The 22317-nt window shown below is 40.3% G+C and overlaps 2 protein-coding genes across 4 annotated transcripts; one reads left to right on the forward strand and one right to left on the reverse strand.

The window, feature by feature from the left end:
* The first annotated feature begins 448 nt into the window (after positions 1–448).
* On the forward strand, positions 449–6460 carry tac1 (tachykinin precursor 1). Its single transcript, XM_056399467.1, has 5 exons — positions 449–849; positions 2392–2494; positions 2581–2604; positions 5791–5847; positions 5934–6460. Exons 1-5 carry the CDS (start codon positions 733–735, stop codon positions 5978–5980), a joined length of 348 nt encoding a protein of 115 aa, XP_056255442.1. The 5' UTR covers positions 449–732; the 3' UTR covers positions 5981–6460.
* A 129-nt stretch (positions 6461–6589) lies between these two features.
* asns (asparagine synthetase) lies at positions 6590–22066 on the reverse strand. Of its 3 annotated transcripts, none has more exons than XM_056399465.1 (12): positions 22004–22066; positions 19755–20010; positions 18299–18536; positions 18008–18193; positions 17825–17926; positions 15468–15595; positions 15206–15332; positions 12228–12334; positions 11166–11266; positions 9399–9480; positions 9132–9287; positions 6590–8573 (listed from the first exon to the last, which is right to left on the reverse strand). In XM_056399465.1, the coding sequence occupies exons 2-12, from the start codon at positions 20001–20003 to the stop codon at positions 8364–8366; spliced, it is 1686 nt and encodes a 561-aa protein (XP_056255440.1). In that variant the 5' UTR covers positions 20004–20010; positions 22004–22066; the 3' UTR covers positions 6590–8363. The 3 variants fall into 3 exon arrangements, with proteins under 3 accessions (XP_056255440.1, XP_056255439.1, XP_056255441.1); XM_056399464.1 differs by lacking the exon at positions 22004–22066 and adding an exon at positions 21705–21970; XM_056399466.1 differs by lacking the exon at positions 22004–22066 and adding an exon at positions 21271–21578.
* Positions 22067–22317: the final 251 nt, after the last annotated feature.

Here is a 22317-nt window from a genome sequence, read left to right on the forward strand (position 1 = left end):
AGATGTAAACAGAAGGAAATGAATGAGAGGTTACAGATTTAGAACTGTAACTTTTACTGTGCTATAAAATATGAGCTCAGATTCATCTCCAAATTAAATGTTAACCATGTTAGACACGAGGCCCGTTCATTATCAGCCTGCTCCTTCATGTGAGAAATTATTAAACCATTATTAGACAAACATTCTTATCAGTCTGAATGATAACAGATGTTACAATCAATTACTGATATTGATAATAAAAGTGGATCACATTCAGACACGGCGTGAGGTGAACTGACCGGTGACGCACATCATTTACAGCTCGTGATGACTTAAGTGCTCTGGCCGGTAACTAAACTAAGAAAGTATCGTTACAATGTAAACTGGTGACTGGACGACATTACTCACATTACTGTGATGGCGTTACTAAGCAACGCTGCCCCGGCCGCTATATAGGAGCCTCTCTTGACAGGAGGACGCACGAGACCGGAGAAGTTGCTGCAGAGGCTGAGCGCGCGAGCTTTGGAAGACAGTGGCGGGAGCCCGGTACAGCGCTTTGACGCACGCATCCATTATGGACTACTGCTGATCTGTGAGGGGAGAACACAGATCCTTACCTCTGTTGGTCGAGTTTCAGACCTCTCTGCTTTAGTTTTTTCTTTCCTAGTTGTTGTCGACGGTTATTTTCACATATAAACAGTGAATCTGACTGAATTTTCTGCGTTGCAAAAAAAATAAAAGAGGTTTGGCGTCATGAAGTTGCTGCTTTTACCGGTTTTAATGGCTTTTTTCGCCGTCGTCCAAGTTTTTTGCGAAGAAAACGAGCCAAGAGAAGAAGCGGACTACTGGACCAGCAGCAACCAAATACAGGTAGTTTACACGTCATCATAAATGGCTCTTCTTCCTTATTAATGGCTTCTAGTTACCTGTGTAGCTACTGACCTACTGTAAACTGGTTTAACCAACATAAGAAGGTGAGTCAGTGAGATTAGACTGGAGGTTCAGCTTGTTTTAGTTAACCAGCATACAGTGCTGTGTATCTCTGCACGTGAGGGTCTCGTGTTAGACCTGCAGGTTATAATCACACCTGCTCTGATCCACATCTTTTAAAATGAGGTCTGATGGACTTCACTCATTCTTTACTCTCTCCGTCTCATCCACAGTGTTTGATCTGAACATGACTTAGTATTAACTAATTAGACTAAATAGACTTGGTAGTGGAAACTAGAACCTACTAAATCTTTTAGACAATTCTGTGTTTTCTAGGTCCAGTTAAATTAAGTTAATTTAAAATTTTGTCAAATACACTCAATATCTGGAGATACACAGAATACAGCAAATGAATGCAACAGTTGATGAAATAAAGAATAATTTTGAAATAATCATTTTAAAATGGACTTTAAAACTTCCGAGTTTCTGTCAGATTAGTATAATTAAACAGGCGGAAACAGTCTCAGTAAGATGAAGATGAAGATTGTTGAAGAACAGCCAGCCAATAGGAAATTAAATAAAGCCTTAAGTGCACAGTGGGAGCTGCAACCCAGAGGATCTCCACTGATGTGAGACACACATCCTGTGTTTGACATTGCAAGCTGGAAACGAGCCAAGCTCTTCAGCTAATACCTTAAACTGTGCGCCGGGGCCATTCTGCAGATGATGAGCCCCATGATAAATCACTGCAACTTAGTGTGCGGGACATTAGTGGCTCCTAGGACCATTTCTCAGTCAGACTAATGCATACTGTAGAAATATACCCTGAGATGGAAATAGAAACATTAATGAAAGTGCAAAAATTCAAGGCTTATTGGATTATCTGGTGGAGATGGAGGTGCGGGGTTCAAATGACATTTTTCAAAATAATGACAGTCATATACCCAGGTCAGGTATTTGGCTTCTTTTTAATTCATCAGGAGAAGAGCGATATTTAAGAGAAAAAATGTCAAATACCAGATAAATTACCTTCTCAGTGAGTCAGAACAATTCATCTAAATATTATGTAAATCACAATAAGGCCAAGTGCGATAGTCAAATCACTAAAGGCAATGTCTTTTGATGAAGGTGAAAAGTGTCACAACATGAATGACGGTTACGAATCATATTCTCCACATGTAGAATAACAAAATCACATTATCATCATTTTTATATTTTTTTCAGTGAAAATGCAAAAATGACCGTCAACCGCAATATCAACCAAAAATAATGTCAATATAATATTAATTTCACATCATTCAGCCCTGCTCTTCAGCCGGGCCCAAAGTGTTTTGTCTTCACACAGACATTCCAACATTTGGGTGGCACAGGGACACAGGGACACAGGGACACAGGGACACAGGGTCTGTACAATGACACGGTCTCTGTCAACACTCAATGAGATTATTTCTCCCCCCCCCCCCCCCCCCCCCCCCCCCTCAGGACGGCTGGCCCTCCAACAACCCGTTCAGAGAAATCCTCCTGAGAATGACGAGAAAGCCGCGGCCGCATCAGTTCATCGGCCTGATGGGGAAGCGCTCCATGGGTGAGAGCCGCTTCTCAGCGCCGCACACTTTGTGTTTGCGTCTGCGGACCTGTCTCTAAACTTTGTCCTGTCTTTTCCTCGCACAGCAAATTCACAGATCACCCGCAAAAGTAAGTACCGCGCACACACTCTCATTCACTTATTATTATGTCATTTACAATTTAAATGATCTTGAATGAAATCTTCCAGAGTGTCCGTGCTGTTTGCATCAAATCTTCCACAATCAGGATCAAATCATTCAGATTTAGTGCAGCTCCAGCTGAAGACTCATATGATCATTTACTGGGAGAATCTGTGCTCATTCCCTCATTTCTGCTCATTTCGCCGTGATCTTTCTTCTCTGTCTCCATATTTGGTGATTTGCATGTTTTCTCAGAACTTCAAGGATTTAAAGGCTCTTTAGAAATGATCCTGTGCATGGCCGTCGTGAGGATTTTAGATGTACTGTGGTTACGCCCCCCCCACCACCACCACCACCTCTCAGATACCAAAAAGAAACTAAAAAAATGTTTTATTTGGATATTTCATATTTTACAATTCAGTTATCAGTCTATTGTTTCCCAACATGACATTTTCAATGCTGTCTCCACACTTCATTGATGCTTTTGTTGGCCTAAAAGTAGTAAATTATACATATTAAGTAAAAAAAATACCCACTTTGCTGCTAAAACCTGCTAAAGAACATGGCATCAGTGTTAAAATAAACCTACTGAATCATTTAAATCCTCCAAGCATCGCTGCTAATCGAGTTGAATATTCATATTTTTGTCCCTGGTTAAGAAAGCGGGCTCAGGTTGGAGGGAGCAGACAGTTTGCCGGGGTTTAATTAGTTGACAGGAACCACAGATTGCTTCACCGCCACTGTTCTTTTGAACACCGGTGTGTCGGTGAGGACGGCGGCGAGCGGCAGACGTCTGTGTGGGACAAACAAGAAGCAGATAAAGATGCAGGAGAAAAAGGGAATGAGGAGGAGGGGATTTTCCTCTTCTCCTCTCTGTCTAAATGAGTCACCCACTCAGTGATGCAACCCAGCGCGACATAAGGAAGTATACATCTAATTTATTCCTCTTATGCAGGCATGACTATAAGTCACTCATCATTAAGGAGGGGGAGAGAATGGGATCAATGCCCCAAGGACATCTGAGAGTTAAATTGGATTGTTTACGCTTGTGATGGATGGAGGGAGCTACGCATTTTACCCCTCACTTACAATCAGGACGCTTTTCTACCCCTGATGCGCTTACACAGTTTTTTCTTTTTCGAAATATTAGTGACAAAAACACTGATACAAGGCAGGGCCATATTTGTAATTCCTCTAGTATGTTCAAGGTTCAGTGTATATTATTTTCATTTACAGTCGACTCTCATTAGTCTAATGCAAATATTGATGTTTGTAATGTAGGATAGTCCCTCAGGGATCTCTGTACCGCCCCCCCGCTCCTCCTCACTCATTTTACTACCCATTACTGCGACTGACAGGAGCCACAGTGAGTCTGCAGCTGTCCATCACATTCACATCACTGTGAACCTGACAGAACCCAGATCACTGAACAGACCTGGTCTCATCTCACACGACTGAAATGAAATCTGTAAAATCAGGACTGAAGCGCTATTCAACAGCAAATGACCCATGATGGGTTTTTGACTGAATCAGTGGTTTCCACCCTGACGATTAGCCTGAGAGGTCAATATGTTTAACAGGGAAGGAAAGTAGAAATTAACATCTGTACTGAACAAAATTACATTTCGTTTTTTTCAAACTTTAGTTGAATTACTCTTATTCGCTATCACTTGTTCATTAAAGTGACCGGTGGTCAGGGTTCACAAGCAAACAAAGCTTTGTTTCATGGGTTCACCAGCCAAAACTGGAAAACTGGAAACACTGACTAAATATCTTGAAATTTATTAATTGATTAAATTTGATTAAAATGCTGGTATGTTGTAGGTTAATTTCATTGAAAACCAAGTCAAACATATTTGTTGACAACTAAAACTGAATAAAAAGCAAGCTAAAAACAATGATGACACTAAATAAACTAAACAATATGAAAACTAAATATGAAAGCCAGATACTTTGGGTTGTTGTAACGCAGCAGCCTGTGGGAGCCGACACTGAATCTCTGTATGTGATTAATAAAAGTCTTCTCCGCTGTTCAGGAGGTGATGGAGCCACTTGAGAATTAAATACTGAGCAGCAACAAAACAGCTGAGACAAACTAAAACATGCAGGCAGCTCCAACATTTATAAAAGCTCAATGAATGTAGCAATCAGGGGCTGTGGATGTGGAGGCAACATGAACGTTAACTTGCTCTACATGTTGTCTGATGATACAGCGTCTCCTCTCGAACTGAACAGGTGAGTGAATCAGCGCAGGTAGCTGCAGTAAAGCCAGGTTAGCAGGAATGACTGTGCTCGATCAGATTACAGAAAACAGTTGCTAACTGGATTTATAGTCAGTCTGCGTTAATGCAGAGCAGAGTGACACTGTAACCACGGTAACTGTACACAAAGATGGCGACAGCTGTAGCTTCAAGACAGTTAGAAGACATGAAAAGTCAACGGGATTTTTTCACGGGATTGTTTCTCTTTTCTGAGCAGCTGTCCAGGAAAATTAATATTCTTTCCTGGAACACAAATTGTCCTGTTTTTTGTGAAAATGCCCTTCATATTTAGAATTTAAAGTTCCAAATAAAACCTAATTCGTTTACTTCTACTGCTGTTCTTATGTTCAATCTTGTATCTGTAAACGTATGAAAATGGGTACAATAGCGGGTGACAATAAGATGGTTAAAATATAAATACATTGGTGCTCCCCGATGGCCGATTGGTGCATATCCACCATATGAGCACACTGAGCCTGAGTTAGATCAAATGTCTCAAAATTGAACTTGAGTTTATTTTGTTTGTGTGATGAAATGGGGGAGACAAAAACAGCCTGGGACACTAGTTTATTACGCTGCTCTGATCATCATTTCTGCAGGACCTTCAGCATCCAGTGTGTTTCATACCATGGCTTCTATAGAAGTACCTTCACGTTTTCACAATTCTGCCATTGACTTGGTACCAAAGTGTCAGTTTTTGTGACACCCAGGATGACATCATTTACAGAAAATATAAGTTAATTTAATTATAAACTCCATAAATGAAATATAAGATTTTTTCCTGTAATTTTTTTTTTTTGTACTGGGGGAACTTTTGACTGAACTAAATGATGCTTGTGGTGTGTAGGTGGTTCACACATTGGTCTAAGTGAAGTGTTTCAAACTGAAATATTCTTTTTAAAAATTCTTTGAAGGGCATAAAGTCAACTCTTTCGTCGGACTGATGGGGAAAAGAAGCCAAGAGGAGCCAGGTGAGTTCAGAGTCAGTTCACCTGGTGGTTCTGAGGACTAGAGAGTGAAGTGTGCGCTGAAGCTAACGAGCTCTCTCCCTCTGCAGAGTCCTACGAGTGGAACACGATACAGACGTACGACAAGCGCCGCTAAAGTGTCGTCCGTTCAGCCGCCTGCTTTTCATCCGGCCATTCGTCATCCGTGGGAGGGGCACCTGGCGGTTTCTCCACTGTGTATAGCTGTTAGTCGAATAAAATGATTCTGTTTCCACATTGTAGTGATGTAGCAGTGCTGTACCTGTGCCAGTTTCATTTGTTCCAGCAGAAGGTAGATTGGGCTCAGAGGAGTGGGGATTCATTATCGGTGTTGTTGTGGACCATCAAAGCAAGGCTGTACCCCAGGGTATGCTGAAAATTGCACTGCCAAAGTCACTGTATAGTGCCTCATAACTGTTTTAATTGCAATTGATTGTTCTATGAATACAACACACCGGGACCTGGTTCTCATTTTGGCTTCAACCGACTTCAGAAGAGCCGTCATGCGCTGCAGCCGGACACGTGGTTCCACATGACAGGATTCCTGTGTGTTACAGTGGTTTGACAAATATTAAAATTATTTTCTTTACTGGTTCAACATCGGCTTGCAAGTCATGAATTCCTTGTGATACATTTAGCGTATGTGACGAACCCTGCTGGTGTTCAGCAGTAGGATAAGGGTGCTCTCTGGTGGTGGACAGAGGTGCTGCACACAAACTCAACACACTTCAGAGCCAGAGGGGAATTTATTTTAGGAGCAGTTAGAATGACACAGAAACAGTGACTAGAAAATAAGATGCAGATAATGATTATACCTGGTTCAGAACAATGTTCAACTTGTTGAGTGCCATTGTCAGACTGGAGTTATTATATTGTCAGATCACTTCACTTCTCAACCATCAAACAAGTGAGGGATGATAAAATCTTCTACTGTGGTACATACATTTTAATTCCTCATCATATAATAAATCCACTAGAATTTAATTAATTAGCAAATCAAATGACAAGGGATGACAAATTTCTATCACTAACATAATGTTGAAGTTTGCTTAGCCAACCCAAACCTAACACTTGTCGGCAGAGGTAACATTAACCAGTGTGAGGAGTCATGCCAGTTTCAAATATGACACCTCCACACATGACAAACTGTCGACATGTCCTTCACACATATTGCATCATAAACAGGACAAGTCAACAAGCTGGGCCGCAGCCTTTTGGTGTTCGCAGCTCTACATAATTCATCTGAGGTTAAACCCAAAACGAAGGTCCTTTAACTAAATAAGCTTCTAATGATCAGGTTGAGCTCATGTAACAGTCTGAAATTATTCAAATATATTCAATAAGCCTCCATCAGGCAACTTGTACGAAGTGTTTTCTCGTATGACCAGGATGAGACTGATGTGGCGTTCATGAACCATGTTCATGTTCGGATTTAACGTGTATACACTGTGAGAGGAGGTTGAATCTAATTCAACTCCACAACATCCATGCAGCTGCAAACATCTGGTTATATAGTGCCCTAAAGATGATGAGTGCTCACTGTGATGGATCACCTATTTAGACCCATGAAGTCTCTCAAGGTAGTAATGAAACCAGCTGAAACCAGTGACTGGAGTATTTTGACAGTCTACCAGTAAAAGAATGACTGTTTTGCTTTTAACTTGATTCTACCACAAACCAGTAGCGCGTGAAATGTTTGTGTTGTTTCTTCACCATGTTTTGTAAGAGGTACAAAACGCACCTGTGCTTTCAGTATAGTTGGAATCTAAAGAGAATTAAGAGCAACAACTGTTAGAAAAAACTGAAGCAGAACTTCTAATAAGTAATATTTAACTAATAAAATAAATTGCACATTTTACATCATAGAACGGAAACGAGAAAGGCCATACATGCAAATAATCTTTTATCCTGTTATTTAAAGATAACAAAGCTCGTTATCGAGATAACAAGATGTATATATGTATGTATCAGGAAAAAACAATGTCTTGTTATCCCGAAAAAAGGAGATAATTATCATGTTATCTGGAGATAACACAACTCCTTTTCTCATGTAATGAGATCAGATGTGCCAAGTCAATATGGCGATCACAACTTCTAGAGCTGTAAAGTGAAAATGTTCATTGATCAACGCATTGGGGAATATTTCAATTAAGGGCAGATATCACACTGTCTTTTCATACCAGATGATTTTCAGATCAGTCCTCGTCAGCCCGTCAGATAGTTTGATAGTATGGCCTTTCTCGGCTTCCGTAGTAAAGCGCTTACATTTGCTAATTAGGTTCAATTAAATAGGTCTAACTATAATATTTTCATCTTGGATGCATTGTTTTGGTTAGCACACAGGCTTTCGTGCTGTGAGATCTGAGAGTCTGACAAATGTCATGTTTGGTAAATACAAAATTATTCCTAGTGAGTTAAATGTGATCAACAAAGTACAGCTCAGTGTGACACAATAGAATTAAGGAAGACAGCTAACGCATTACTGACTCTTCTCCAGCCAATCACTGGTCTTTATCAGGTTTATAAATGGACAGGGTCCGGGCTGAGGGGTCCGTGGCGTTGATCCAGCGCGGCATCCAGTAATGGGGGAGCCACTCGGCCCGGCCTGGATAGTGCTTCTCAAACACCTGTCTGAAGTAGTAGGCCTCTTTGGTGCACGGAGGGTTGTGAGGGAATGTCTTGTGAGCCTTCTCCATCTGGTCATCGTTCACCTGAGAGGTCAGACAGCGGGGGTGGGGTGGGTGGGTCACAAATGATCAAATCAGCTTGGTGTTCAAATCTACATCACACACATTCGAGCAGTGACTGTTGACTACAAGCACATCCTAAGTGAAGAATGATTTAGTATGAAGACTGTTTTCTCAGCTTCAGTGCTACATGCTTTAAGATTCATCTCTGTAAACACTGTGACAAAGAAACTGTCACTCTGTGAAGCTTCGTCTGCTGATGATGAAGCCCATGTGATTTGATTGAAAACTCCAGAACTGCTCCTCTGTGAGCCTTGAAGTGAGACTGTTTCCAAGGTCAAGAATGAACTTTAAAGCTCAACGTTTAAGCCTCACAGCGCCCCACTACTGAAGACCATGTGATATGACTGAAAGCTCCAGAACAGCTATATGGACCATGGAGTTTGATTGTTTTGTCAAAAGATATATAAACCATCATCATCTTGATTTCCTGCACTGAAAAACCTGTCGAATGACTGTAACACCAGCAGAACAAACTGATCAGCTTGATCACCGTATCAGTTCCTGTGTTATTGGTCTCACCATAGACTCTAGATGCTCCTGCAGGCAGGTGTACCAGGACTTCTTCACAGACATCATTCCGTCACTGAAAGCCTCTTTGCGCCTCCACAGGATCTCATCAGGGATCAAGTTGAGACCTTTGAAAGATTCCCTCAGAAGGTGCTTCTCCACTCCGTGCTGCTTACACAGGACACACCACACCGCTATTACTGTTATTAATGTCTCACTTCCTGTTTTGCTCATCAGACATCTGCAGTGGAGTTGTTGGTTTGACAGACGACAACTGACCTTAGGAGTCCTCATCTCCTCTGGCAGGGAGAGGTAGTACGCTGTGAATCTGTGGTCCAGGAACGGCACTCTGAGCTCCAGGCTGAGAAACGAACGTACAGCCGGTTAGCAGGATACAGCAACATCATCAGCTGGTAGAAGACGGTTGCTAGCTCCACTAGTGTCAATTATCAGTGTTCTGATTCTATTTCATGACTCAAATGTTTTACCCTTCTGATTATTATGGATTTCATTCCTGTGGCTCATTATTGAGATTTAATGAATCACATTTTGCTATAATTAAAGTGCATTATTCATTTTACCGTTGACGTTTCGCAATCATGTTGCTGCTGTTCCCGTTCATGGAGGATTTATCTTTCTTGTGATTAAACTGAAGGCAACATCTTTAATCCTAAAAGCTGCTGCATTGTATTAATTAGTGCACTTTCTGACATCAGTCCATTAAGTCTGTGTTTTTCTACCAAATTCATAAATGACTTCCAGAATAAAAGCACAGAAAAAACCCCAGAAATTGCACTGATGGTTCAAACAGGGATGATAAATTATATTTTCATGGAAACAACAAAAAAAACGTAATTAAATGTTTAAAGAGCTGCCACCAGCATTCATACACAGAGAGCATCCCACAATTCAACAGAGCTGAAATAATTTGTACATCAATTAGCTGATTGACAGAAAACAAACAGTCAACAACCCTAATAGTCAATTGATGGTTTAAGTTAATTAATGAGGAGAAAATGCTCTTTCTTTAATGGGGAACATTGTAAACTAAACATCTCTGAGTTTTTACACAGTTGATAAATTCTGTAAATGACACTACTGCACCATTAGGTTTGGGTAATGTCCAAAATTTTATATCTCAATACAGTGTAGCACAAATATATGATTTTTTTTTTTTTTTTTAAAGCTCCATACAGTCTAAAGGTCTCTGTCCATGTGTTGTTTGATTATAGATCAGCTCTAGCTTCTATATTAATACTGTGAAAGTATCAAAGCCTCAGTCCACAGAGAAATGCACACAGCCTGTATTCAGAAACTGAGCCTTAAAACCAGCCGTCAGGACTTCTGGAACTTTGTGATGTCACAACAAAGCAGTCCTCGCTTTCAGCCACACCCCAAGCCCCGCCCACCTGGACCCACCATCCAACATTGCATGATTTGGTTTCTCTGAGTGTTTTACCTGAAATCTGCTATATTTTTATTTGCTTACTCAGAAAACAGTTCGGTTCTTAAAACCACAAATATATCATATCATCTAAACTTTTATTATTTATTATAATTCAATACTGGAAAAGTGTCAAATATATGACCTTTAATATTTGTATTTATTGTATGTTATGTTTCAGGTATAAGTAATGCTGCCGCTAAACAGCAATTTTATTTGTCACGTACAATGTACATTATTTAAAGCAGTGAAATGAGGGTAGGACTCAGCAGCAGAACAGACTGTACAAAACTGCCCAGAGAAAATAATGGGTATCATGAAAATGTATATGGGATATATATGGGAAATATCCCCATATTGAATATGATTGATTATCAGCCTAAGCCTCTGTGCCATTCCCTAATGAATTAATTCTGAACTAATTTCTAGTACAATTTAAATTTGCCCAGAAGGGATGTAACATTTTGTAGCAGAGAGGTAACTACACATCTTTTACTGGTTTATGTTTCAGACACACATTGCTGTGTAATTTTGTTTAAGGAGTGTTCCTAGCCTTAATTCTTTAGCGCTGGCAGTGGAGGGAAAATAAGTGAAGGTGCTACCCATGTGCAGCGGTGGTGCGATCAGCTCGGAGAACATCGAACAGGTAGAGTTCCTTCATCAGTCGGACGCTGTCCTCTGCTGCTGCTTTGGGATCGGGAGCCTTAAGGAGGAGGAACACACACTTTATTCAGACATACAACCCTTTACGTTAATGTGATGGAAACTTACCACTGAATTAATGGCAGGTCTCAGTCAAGATAGCAGATTTTAAACAGTACTAGCCTGAACTGACTGCAGTCAGAGTGAAGTCAAGGCCACAGCAGAACAGGGTGAACAATGAGATTGAATGGGCATCTTTTTCCACCAGATCACAGTAGTTTTTTTTTTTTATTGTGCATTTTTTGCCTTTATTCTGATAGAACGGCGAGAGAACGACAGGAAAGCAGGGAGAGAGGGAGAGAGAGAGAGAGGGGATGACTGGGTCAGACTGGAATCCCAGCTGCTGCAGTTAGGACTAAGTCTATGTGGTGTGCGCTCTACCAGGTGAGCCACTGAGATGCACCCCCCCAAGATCACAATATCAAATCTATAATCTCAATCATCATTTATCATGATGAAAAGAATACAAGATCAGATAGTCCTTTATTAGTCCTACAGTGAGGAAATTTGCACCAAAGGACAGAGATGCAACTTCAAGCTTTGACCCCAGTGTGACAAACACATGACCATCTGATCTGGAGTCAAACGCAGTACAGCGGAGCACGTTGGTGGCTCACCTGGTGGCATACGGACTTACCTTACCGCAGCGACAAGGGTTCCAGTCTGACCCAGTCACCCCCTCTCTCTCCCTGACTTTCCTGTCTTTCTCCCGCCATGCTGTCAGAATAAAGGCAAAAAATGTACCGTGTACCAAATGGACTTACCGCCAGTCCTAACCGCAGCAGCCATGGGTTCAAGTCCAACCCATGGGCCTTTGCTGCATGTCATCCTCTCTCTCCCTGACAGTGGCTTTATAATCCCGAGTCTCACATTGGTTATAACATTTCACCACACCTTACTCCATATACAGTAAGGGTAGAAAATCCTAAACATTCATGTGTGCAGATTAGCGCAGGACTTACCTTGTGGAAGTAAATGTATCCCTGAGTGAGCTCATCCGAACCCTCTCCAGAAAAGATCACCACACTGTCGGTCTTCTCCCTGATGTGCTTTGAAACCAAGTACATCCCTGCAGTGGAACAAACAGACGAGCTGCATTAATCTTAATGACCTCATTACAATGGAGTTCATATGAGTGAGTGAAAAAGCAGCAACAGCACAAAGCTAAGACCCAGTTTTGCTCAGGCTCCTCTGCTGCCCAGTCCCACCCTGAGTTCACTGCTTGGCTTACTGTGCATTGAACTGTGACATGTGACAAATATAAATACATATCATAAAGAAGCCAATGAAATCTAAAATGCAATAACATGATATCGGTGGTAATATCATATATTGTGATATTTGGGCTGTATTGTATTGAGATATTAAATTTTGGATATCATCCACATCTAGCACATATAGGATTCTCTGAAAGGTGGCTAGAATTTTTCGAGAGGGCTACACATGACACCCCATGCTCATATAAAATATTTTCTGTGCCAAAATTCAGCTATCAATTAGTGCTGTTGTGATTAGTCATGATTATCAACAACATCAATGCTGAACATTAATAAGAACTTTATCCAATCACCTGTTCAACAAGCAACAAACAGAGAAGAGATATTTACATCTATTTCCTCCGCCATCTCCCGGTTTCTTTACAACAACATCACGCTGGTTAAGCTAATAGTGAATTGCTATGAAAAGCTAAAAGGAAAGCTGTCTGTATGAACTGAGCAACTGGCTGAAACAAACCAGCACAATCAATTTTGAATTCATTCTTCTTTTTTTAATTATTTAAAAAAAAAAAAACAATTCTTTAGAAATTATAATGTTAAGCTGGTTAGTTAGTGAGCACATCACAGTTCAAATCCCTTCACTCTAAGTCTTGTTTAAACAGTGTTATTGTGTAATTACTATTTTTTATTGCGCACTTTAGATTTAGATTCATCGACTGATCTGTACATTCGAAAATCAAATCGATAGAAATCTCAATATGACTTCCTGATTAAAGTAAATATTAAAGTAAAGTATATACAGTATATGTAAAAACTTCATGGATTTTTGGAAAGCCCACTGATGTAGTGGGATTTCTCTCAGTGCTCCTGATGGTCAGTCTGACAAACAGGTCTGAGCAAATCAATTATAAGCTTTTATTCATCTGAAATAGTAAAAAAATGTATTAAAGAAAATCGATATGAGGCAGTGAATGGTGATTGTGGGAGCTATTTGGTGTTATTTAGTTTAGTGTTTAGATTTCATTATTCTATTTTGATTTCATTATGATTAAATTGCTGTTAGTATTCTGTTAGTTTATCATTTTTGTAGTTGGGTGTTTTGTTGTTATTTGTTTGTTTCATTTGGGCACGGTAGGGAGGCACTGTAGGTTATAATGGTAAGCGCACGGTAGGGACCAGCATGCACCTGGGTGGGCAAATGGTTTTTTACCGGAGCGGGAGAGGCACAGGAATTTTTCTTTGTTCTGTGTTTGCTTGTTATCCGATTAAATAAATCACGTTTTTTGTTCAAAATTGAAAGTCGTTTGGACCTTATGCTTTCTCCCATCTGTGTACACCACAACCCACGGTGCAAAGGTGGCCTTTTGAGTTTTTTATGATTTAAAGTTTGATTAGAAACTTTTCGTTGCTCTTTGTGGACAAACGGCCACCACAGTGATATTGTTACTGGGCTGCCACAAATTAATCACAGTATGTAAACACTGCGTACGCTGCCCCCTGCTGAACTAATCCAACTTGATTCCACTGTGATTCATTGAGGGAAATCAGGACGAAGAGGAATGCACTGATTCAGCATCAGCGATCCCTGTGATCAGCTGAAATGTGAGGGACTCAAACTCTCAGACACAGACAATCCCCATCATGATTTCATGGTAGGCATACTGAATACAATTATCACTTATCTCACAAAGAAACGGGTTGAAAACATTTGCTAGTGTCTTGTATCACTGGTGTGCACCTGTTCTGACAGAAACAGGACTGAACTTCTGTGAATCCTCGTGGATTTATGTGTGAATTAGGGTTGTCAGAAAAAATTGATACTTGGATACTAAAAATTTGTATTGAATTAGGTACTCACTTGCAACAGTATCGATACCAACAGTGCCGTCTGTTAAGTTATCATTAAGCTAGCGGATAGCGGCTATGGGCTATAGCTAATCATAAAACGACTAACCTTAATGTGGGAGCTAGGCAGCAAACATTATCAGTCCAAATATGGTGCAAAGTCACCAGATGCACAGAAACTTAACAGGGCTGTAGCTGATACATTTGCATGCCATATGTATATTAGTTAGGGTAATTTTTTCTCCCCGTGGCATCGGAAATAATATCAAGTATCGAGTATTTTCCTGGGTATTGGTATCGAGTTTGAAATTCTAGTATTGTGACAACCCTAGTGTGAATAATGTGGATTTTTTCTGCACCATACTGTAAGTGCTAAATGGGCCTAAATAATTAAACTACCAATGTAACATTCTAGTTTAATATATATAACATACAGTAGAACTTCTATTCAAGCACTCAGATAAGTAGATTATGTCACTTGGTATGCAAGAGAAAAAAGTTTCATGTCCTACACTCACCACCGGTTTATGCTGGTTTAACCTGTACAGTGATATATAATCCAATGTAGCAGCCTACATTTTATTTTTATTTATCACTGTTCAGTTTTTGTCGACTTTATCAGAAAGGTGTTGACTCAGCTCTATGCAAAATTTGAAGACCATTGTTGGTTGTATATCTATATTAATGTAATACAATAATACTTAATCATTTTGATTTTCTTTGTTTGCAATAAAACAATATTTATAAAGCCACAGCTGTGGCCTTGTTCAAGGCACATCAAATATATTTGTTTCCAGCTTGTCATTAGCAAAAACACATTCTAACACACGATGCAGCTTGTTTTTGTTGTTTCCCACAATGCTTCATGTTGCACTCACCAACAGAGGCACGGATGGTAGTGATGTCATAAGTCTCCAGGTGGAAGATGACATCCTCTACTGCTTGGATACCTTCCTCTGCAGTGAAGTTCACCTCGTGGTGTTCACTGCCAATGTGAGCTGCAACCTGACAAACACAAATTAAACACATCAGACTTCTTACCATACACTGTACAAAAAAGTGTCTGGCTAATTCACTTATCAAAGAAGCTAAAATGAGTTTACATCATGGAGCTTTGACACTGCTGCTAGGAGAACTGACCGTGCGAGCAGCAATGATGTCTGGACTGTCCTCTGACCCGATGGAAAACGTCTGGATGGGATACTCCAGCTTCTCCTCTTTGGCCAGTTTCACCAGTGTAGCAGCAACCAAACTGGAGTCCAGACCACCTGAAGGAAAGACCACAAACCACATCCACCCCAGCTGTTTCATCAATAACACTTTCCAAGAAAAAGCTGATAACAGCATCACAAATATTAAACAAGTAACTCAGTTTAAATAAAAAAATAGAACTATTAACACTATCAACATGTGAATTTGCACCGCTGGCCAACAGCAGACCTTCCTGACAGTGCTAACCTTTGAAGGAACAGAGAGGACTGGAGAGTCCAAACTGGAGTAAACCGATTAAATAATTATTTTTTAATTAGCTGGTATTATTAGTTATTACTTATGATTATTATTAGTTATCTTTTTTATTCATTTGATAGAGACAGTAGAGACAGACAAAAAATGCAAGGAGAGAGTAGGAAAATGACATGCAGCAAAGGGTCCAGCCGGCCGGGAGCGGAACTGGGGACTCGCTGCTCAGAGCATTAGTGTGGTCCATGTGGTACACGCCCTAATCTGTCGGCCATTGGATCGCCCCACACCATCCAATTTTATACAAGTATGACTCTTGAAATAACTGCGTTAACTTATTGTCCAGTCAGCGACAGTTCACAGTTGGCTGACCAGCTAGCTGATGGACTATACCAAATCCAGATCCAGTATCCACTTATTGAACCCAGATCCTTCCAGATTCCTAGAATTACGTCTAGCTTTCACCATCTGCAAATGAAGTTATAAATAACACACTTAAAGATAAAATTTAGATCTACAAAAATGAAAGCTCCCTATTTTCCTCTTCTCCTGTGTTTTATTTGAAGTGTTGATCCATAAGAAGATATATTTGTAGTTTAAAGAACCACAGTGTAGTTTTACATCTCCTCTCTCAGGCTTCTCTCTGGAGCTCAGATTGTGAACAAATTATAGCCTACTACTATAGCTTGGTAAAACTCAAAATGCAAATGGCAATGCTCAACAGTCAAATTCAGACTAAAATGCACTTTCTGGATTTGGTGTGCAGCTATACACCGGAGCCTTGGACCTGGTTCCAGAGCAAAACCCCGGATCATCTGGTGCCGTCAGGCTGACCGGCGTTGTGTTGCAGCGTGCAGCAGGTCCAATGCAGGAGGAGCAGAGCTTTGCTGCCCCTGTCTCCAGGTCACTCTCCTGAGTTGCTAGACCCTTAAGGTGGACCAATACAGTGCCATAATAATTAGGGACTAACTGATATGTTTTTTTCAGGGCCGATACTGATAACCGGTAATCAAGGAGAACGATATGAAACCGATATGCCAACACAAAACTACTGCTGTGTAAGGACACTCACCATGACGACCAGGTGTTTCTATTATGTTGTCCACCCCATTTATATCAGTGAAAGTAGCTAAATAATAGAAAATCCTCTGTATAATGTAACACAGCTCCACACACTACATCCTCCACAATGATAATCAACAACTATCTACAACTATTTTAATAAAAAACGAACATTATAACCTCCATGAAAGAGGATGTACTGCAGGACTGCTGTATTAGATTACATCAGTTTTAGCTAGATGTTCCTAATAAACTGACATCTGAGTGTATATTAGTAATTATCAGGCTTCAAAGAGCCTGACTGGAATATATTGGTTGCTTTCGGTGCTGTTCTCATCTGTGAACTGATTCACCTGTCAGCCTAATGATGCTCTTTAATTTAATAGTTTTATCATGTTATTACTATCAGCAAATAAGATGTCTTACCCCTCCACTTTTAAACTTTAACACGGTAACACGTTTACTCAGAGATACTCTGATAGACTCTGATCAGGTGTGCAAGTGCTCATCTTCAATCTTCTCTGCTTTAAATATGCAGAGCGTAATGTTTCTGTCTGGCTTCCCTCTCTCAGTTCCCTTCCCTGCCTTGCCCTGAACAGCTCCTCTCGCAGCCTCTGTCTCGAGCTGCCGGCCTCAACCTTTCCCCCCGGCCTCACCCATCCAGCTTCTGCTCACCTCACCACAGAGACTGTGCTGCCCATTTTCAACAAATAATATCAGTCTGTTATTAAGTTTTCCCTCATTCCAATTCCTATCCTCTGTGGCTTTATGCCTCCACGCCAGGGGCAGACTTTTTTCGGGTTGTCCGCCTTGAAGGAACTTCTTGAAATGTGGCACAAACATTCAACACAACGTGGGTTGGGCCAGGGTCATTTCTCTAGCTTTTTTTTTTTCATTCTTCCCCAAAGAAATGTTTCTCTTGCCACTCAGGGCTTCCGTGTGTTTCAGTACATAGATGCAGAATTTTAAGTTACCTGAGAGAAGACAACCAATTCTCCTTTGAGCCATCAGACGTTTCTTCACAGCATTCTCAAACAGGGCTCTGATGTTGCTTTTCACCGTTTCCTCATCAAACCCTGTGGAGACACCAGATTTTAAAAAATGCCAAACAAAATGTCAAATGACTAAATATTAGCAAACACTAAACAGTTCCATACTTGTTGGTAGTCTCTCCAAAGTGTCATAGACAGCATGAGCAGGCTCCTGTGTGCAGCAGTGAAACTGCTCCATCTGAACAGACTGAACTTTGCCATTCGGCTTCAAATCAAAGGACTCAAAGTGCCCAGGGAGAAAAGGGACAATGCTGGCTGGGGAGGCCATTGCGTGGGTAATGTCCGTAAGCCCTGTGATCAGAATAACAAGTTAGGCAGTGCTGAGAAGGCGTAAAACACTTCTCAGAAGAGAATAAAAGATCCAGATTCAAGAGAGATAATAAACTATTCCATTACCTTTAGCCTCTGAGCAGACTGCAAGGAAGCCGTCATCTGTCAGGAGTTTGAACAAAGGCCGGACACCGTAGGTATCCCTCCCCAAGAAGACCTTTCTGTTGGCAGTGTCCAGCAGAATGAAGGCAAACACACCATCCAGCAGAGAGGCCATCTTCTTGATGCCAAAGCGATTGTACAAGTGGAGTAAGATCTCACCGTCCACTTTGGTCTGGTGTTCAAACTCAAACTGCTTCCTCAGCTGAACCAACACAACACAACACAACACAACGGTTACATGTAGGTCATCTAGTTTTTTCACATCATAGACCCACTCCAAAATCATGTTGCTCCATTACAGCTGAATGATGACAGGAAGAAGCAAAAGATAACATAACCACAATGACATACACTGCATAAACATGCTGATGTTTGGCAGGTCTAATGTTTACAGGTTTCACCCTCTGGCTAATCACCATGAAACTGGAAAAGTCTTTAGTTTTGCAGGTATTTAATAAAGTACAGGACAAATTACAATTTTGACCTGATGATGTCACCAGAGGAAAAGTCATCACGATTCATTAGGGCTTTGTATCAGCAAGAATTTGACGATATAATATGAATCAATACCCATCATAAAGGATATGACGTCACCGACAGGCCACCAAATGACACGGAGCGTTACCATGATTAAAACCACAGGTTTCACTGCTTTGATAATTGATGGAAACATTTGTGATAATGTAAGACCACAACACAACCTATAGAACAAAGGTTGATGTTTTTAGACATTTGAATGTGGAAAAGTTACAGATTAGAACTTTAAGATGCTGCTCTGTCCCTTTGTCCCAGAAATGTAGAGCAGGCATATGAATATCACTGTTCTGCGACACACTCCTGTGTTTGAATATGTGACTCCTGCGACAGTTTTGCAGTCTAACTATGGAGTTGATCATGTCTTTGGGTAACTCCACAGTGGAGTTTCTAAAGAAGCTGAGAAATGCCATACGCACAAATATTTTATTATCCTTTTATCTCAAAATAAAAAAGGCTGTTGTCCCGAGATAACGAGATATTATCAGGAGAAACAATGTTTTCTTATCCCGAGATAAGGAGATAATAAAGCTCGTTTTCTCTTTATAATTACTTTGTTAGTCAGAGATCAGATGCAGATGAATACTTGTTGTGCTGTAAAGTGAAAATGTCAGGATGACACATTGATCAACGCATCTGAGAATATTTCAATCAAGGAGTCTTTTTATACAAGATGACTTTCACATCAGTCCTCATCAGCTAACGAGTTACTGCGACTTAGTGTATGAGGTTCAGTCAAAATTGTTTTCTCCTGATAATATCTCATTACTATCAGGAGATAAAATCTCATTATGTCAAGATAATTATCTCTCAAGCTTTCTCTTCCGTACGTTTCTGGAACTACCACCAAGTAACGTCTCCACGGCTGCAGCTAGCATGTCCTTACCGTGTGGTGGTTGTAAATTTCTCCATTGTAGCAGAGCCAGAGGAAAGGAAACTTCTTGATGCGTAAGGGCTGCATGCCGTACAGCTGGTCCACGATAGCCAGCCGGTGGAAGCCAAAGCAGCAGTTGGTGAAGCCGTTGACATTCTCAAAGCGGAAGGCGTCAGGGCCCCTGTGAGCAATCTTCATGGCACAAGTGCACTGAACCGACAGGCACTCATCGCTGCCAAACAAAGCCCAGATACCACACATCTCACTGCTGTGGAAGACAGATTAAAGACACAGAGACAGACATGAAGTTTATTAACATATAGTGAAAGACTAATAATCTGACATGTAACGTAAAACTGGCACAAACTAAATGGAGTCCAACACCTAACTGTACCATTTCCAAACACTTCCAGAGTCTCACATTTTTAAGAAATGCTTGTTAAAAAAATTATGTGATTAGTAATGAATTCTCAAATCTGCTGTGAACAAAATCAGCACATCAAGACACTGCATAGACACTAACATGAAAAAGTGCTGGGTAAACAGTAACAGGAGCACCTGATGCAAAAGGCAGTGTCAATAGTGAGGCTGTTTTTTTTACCTGCTCTACAGTTGGTGAATCACAGAGCTTCAATTACACATTGTGCATAAAAATAACCACACTATTCACATCCTGTCCTCAGGACACACACTGCTGGAGGATTCATTTCCCACCACTACAATGAGCCTCAGAGATATAACATTAAAGATTAAAGACATAATATTTTGCACATTAAAATGTTTAAACACAAAAAGACCTGTGTTCTATATGTTGTTGTACTGTGATCTTGCATTATCCCAAATTTGGCAAAAACTGGATAAAAGGTCAGTTTTGATGCTTCTGTCAGACAACCACAACACTGAGCATGTGCAAAGAGCATATGATGTCATTGACAGGCAACCAATTGGAACGGACTGTTACCATGATTAAACTCATGGGTTTCTCTGGTTTGATAATTGATAGAAACATTTGGGACAATGTAAGAACACAACTCAACAACTCAACGATAAAAAATAAAAATAATGGCCGATTGTCCTATGTTCACATTTCTACTTTTGTTTTTTTCTTTGTGCTATGCAGTTTTGTCTTTTTCTTTTCTGTATCGCAATGACATGGTCTGGCAACAAATTACAGTACAAACAGTAAAAGCGTAAATGTGAATCTTGTCCAGTCTCTTGCAATCAATCTCCCACATACCCTAAGGTGTAACTTACAATTTACAATAATTGTCATCAAAACTTTAGCCATAGTTTACATCAGAACATCCCTGCAGAGTACAGTTATATTGACAACACGACTAAGCAATTTGACTGTGTTATCCGCACACAATAACACAAGGACCTGTCCTTCTGATGGCAGTGACGTGTTCATTGACACAGATATTTACTTTTGAGAGATGAACTAAGGATTTTGAGCAAGAGACTGGCTTTTGCAGGTAATCCATGGTGTTTTGCTATTTGTACGAATTGTTTTGAGAAATTCACTTACTGTTTTGCAAATGTCGAGGATGATTCGAGAAATGTACCAAAGCGACTGTGAAAAACTGGAATATTAGCAACTGTCACATTTCATGCCGGTTGCATTCGCTTGAGGGAGGGGTCAAGAGACAACGCCCACTTCGGAGACCGGAACTTTCATTTCATACCATTGGCGCTGCCTGACATGCGGTTTCTTCAAACATGAATCATTGATTTAACTAACGTTAACATATGTTCCTTTCTCTTTTGTCAAGGGCTCTTCCATTTAAAAATTAAAATTTCGTTACGAAGCTCTTGAGTTATCACGGTATATTATTGGACTAAACAGCATAATTATTATTATTATTATTAGTAGTAGTAGTAGTAGTAGTAGTAGTAGTAGTAGTAGTAGTAGTAGTAGTAGTAGTATATATAATATAAGCGTGGCTCATCCTTTACTCCTACCGTCCTCTTCCAGCTTGTGGTGTTTGACGCGGGACAGCACCGGCGAGCGGGGATTAACAAAGTGAATGAAACATTCTGCGAGGATTTCTGAGATGCTGCTTGGCGGGTGATATACGCCGAGTTTTAAGACACGTGCTGCTTATTCACAATTAGTCAGCAGTCATGCTCTATGTGCGTTCGTAACCTTTTAAATTACATGTAAAGTTTTTAGTCAGAATTCTGCTATAAAGTCCATTTAAGTGAAAGCCAAAAGTAAAGAGATCAACTGACACACACTGAGTCCCAGTTCACACACATACCTTCTTCTTCTCGTAGATACGATGGTGGAAACAGGAACAACTGTGCCACCGTCGTGAAGCAAGGCAATTCATATATAACCGGAACTAGTGACTGTTTCTTCAAAATAAAAGTTTGCCTACAAACAATAATGTAGCTAAAATGATATTACAGCTAAAAATTACATTCGAATTCGTTAGGAAATCGATTGAATATATGAAATGTACAGCTGTATATTTGATAGACCTTCAGTAGTAATAGGTGTCATAGTGGTAGTAATAGTAGTGGTAGTGGTAGTTTGTTGAATGGACTTTGTGATTATTTCAGCTAAATGAGC

Source organism: Seriola aureovittata, chromosome 16, assembly GCF_021018895.1.
Source record: "Seriola aureovittata isolate HTS-2021-v1 ecotype China chromosome 16, ASM2101889v1, whole genome shotgun sequence".
Lineage (NCBI taxonomy): Eukaryota > Metazoa > Chordata > Actinopteri > Carangiformes > Carangidae > Seriola > Seriola aureovittata.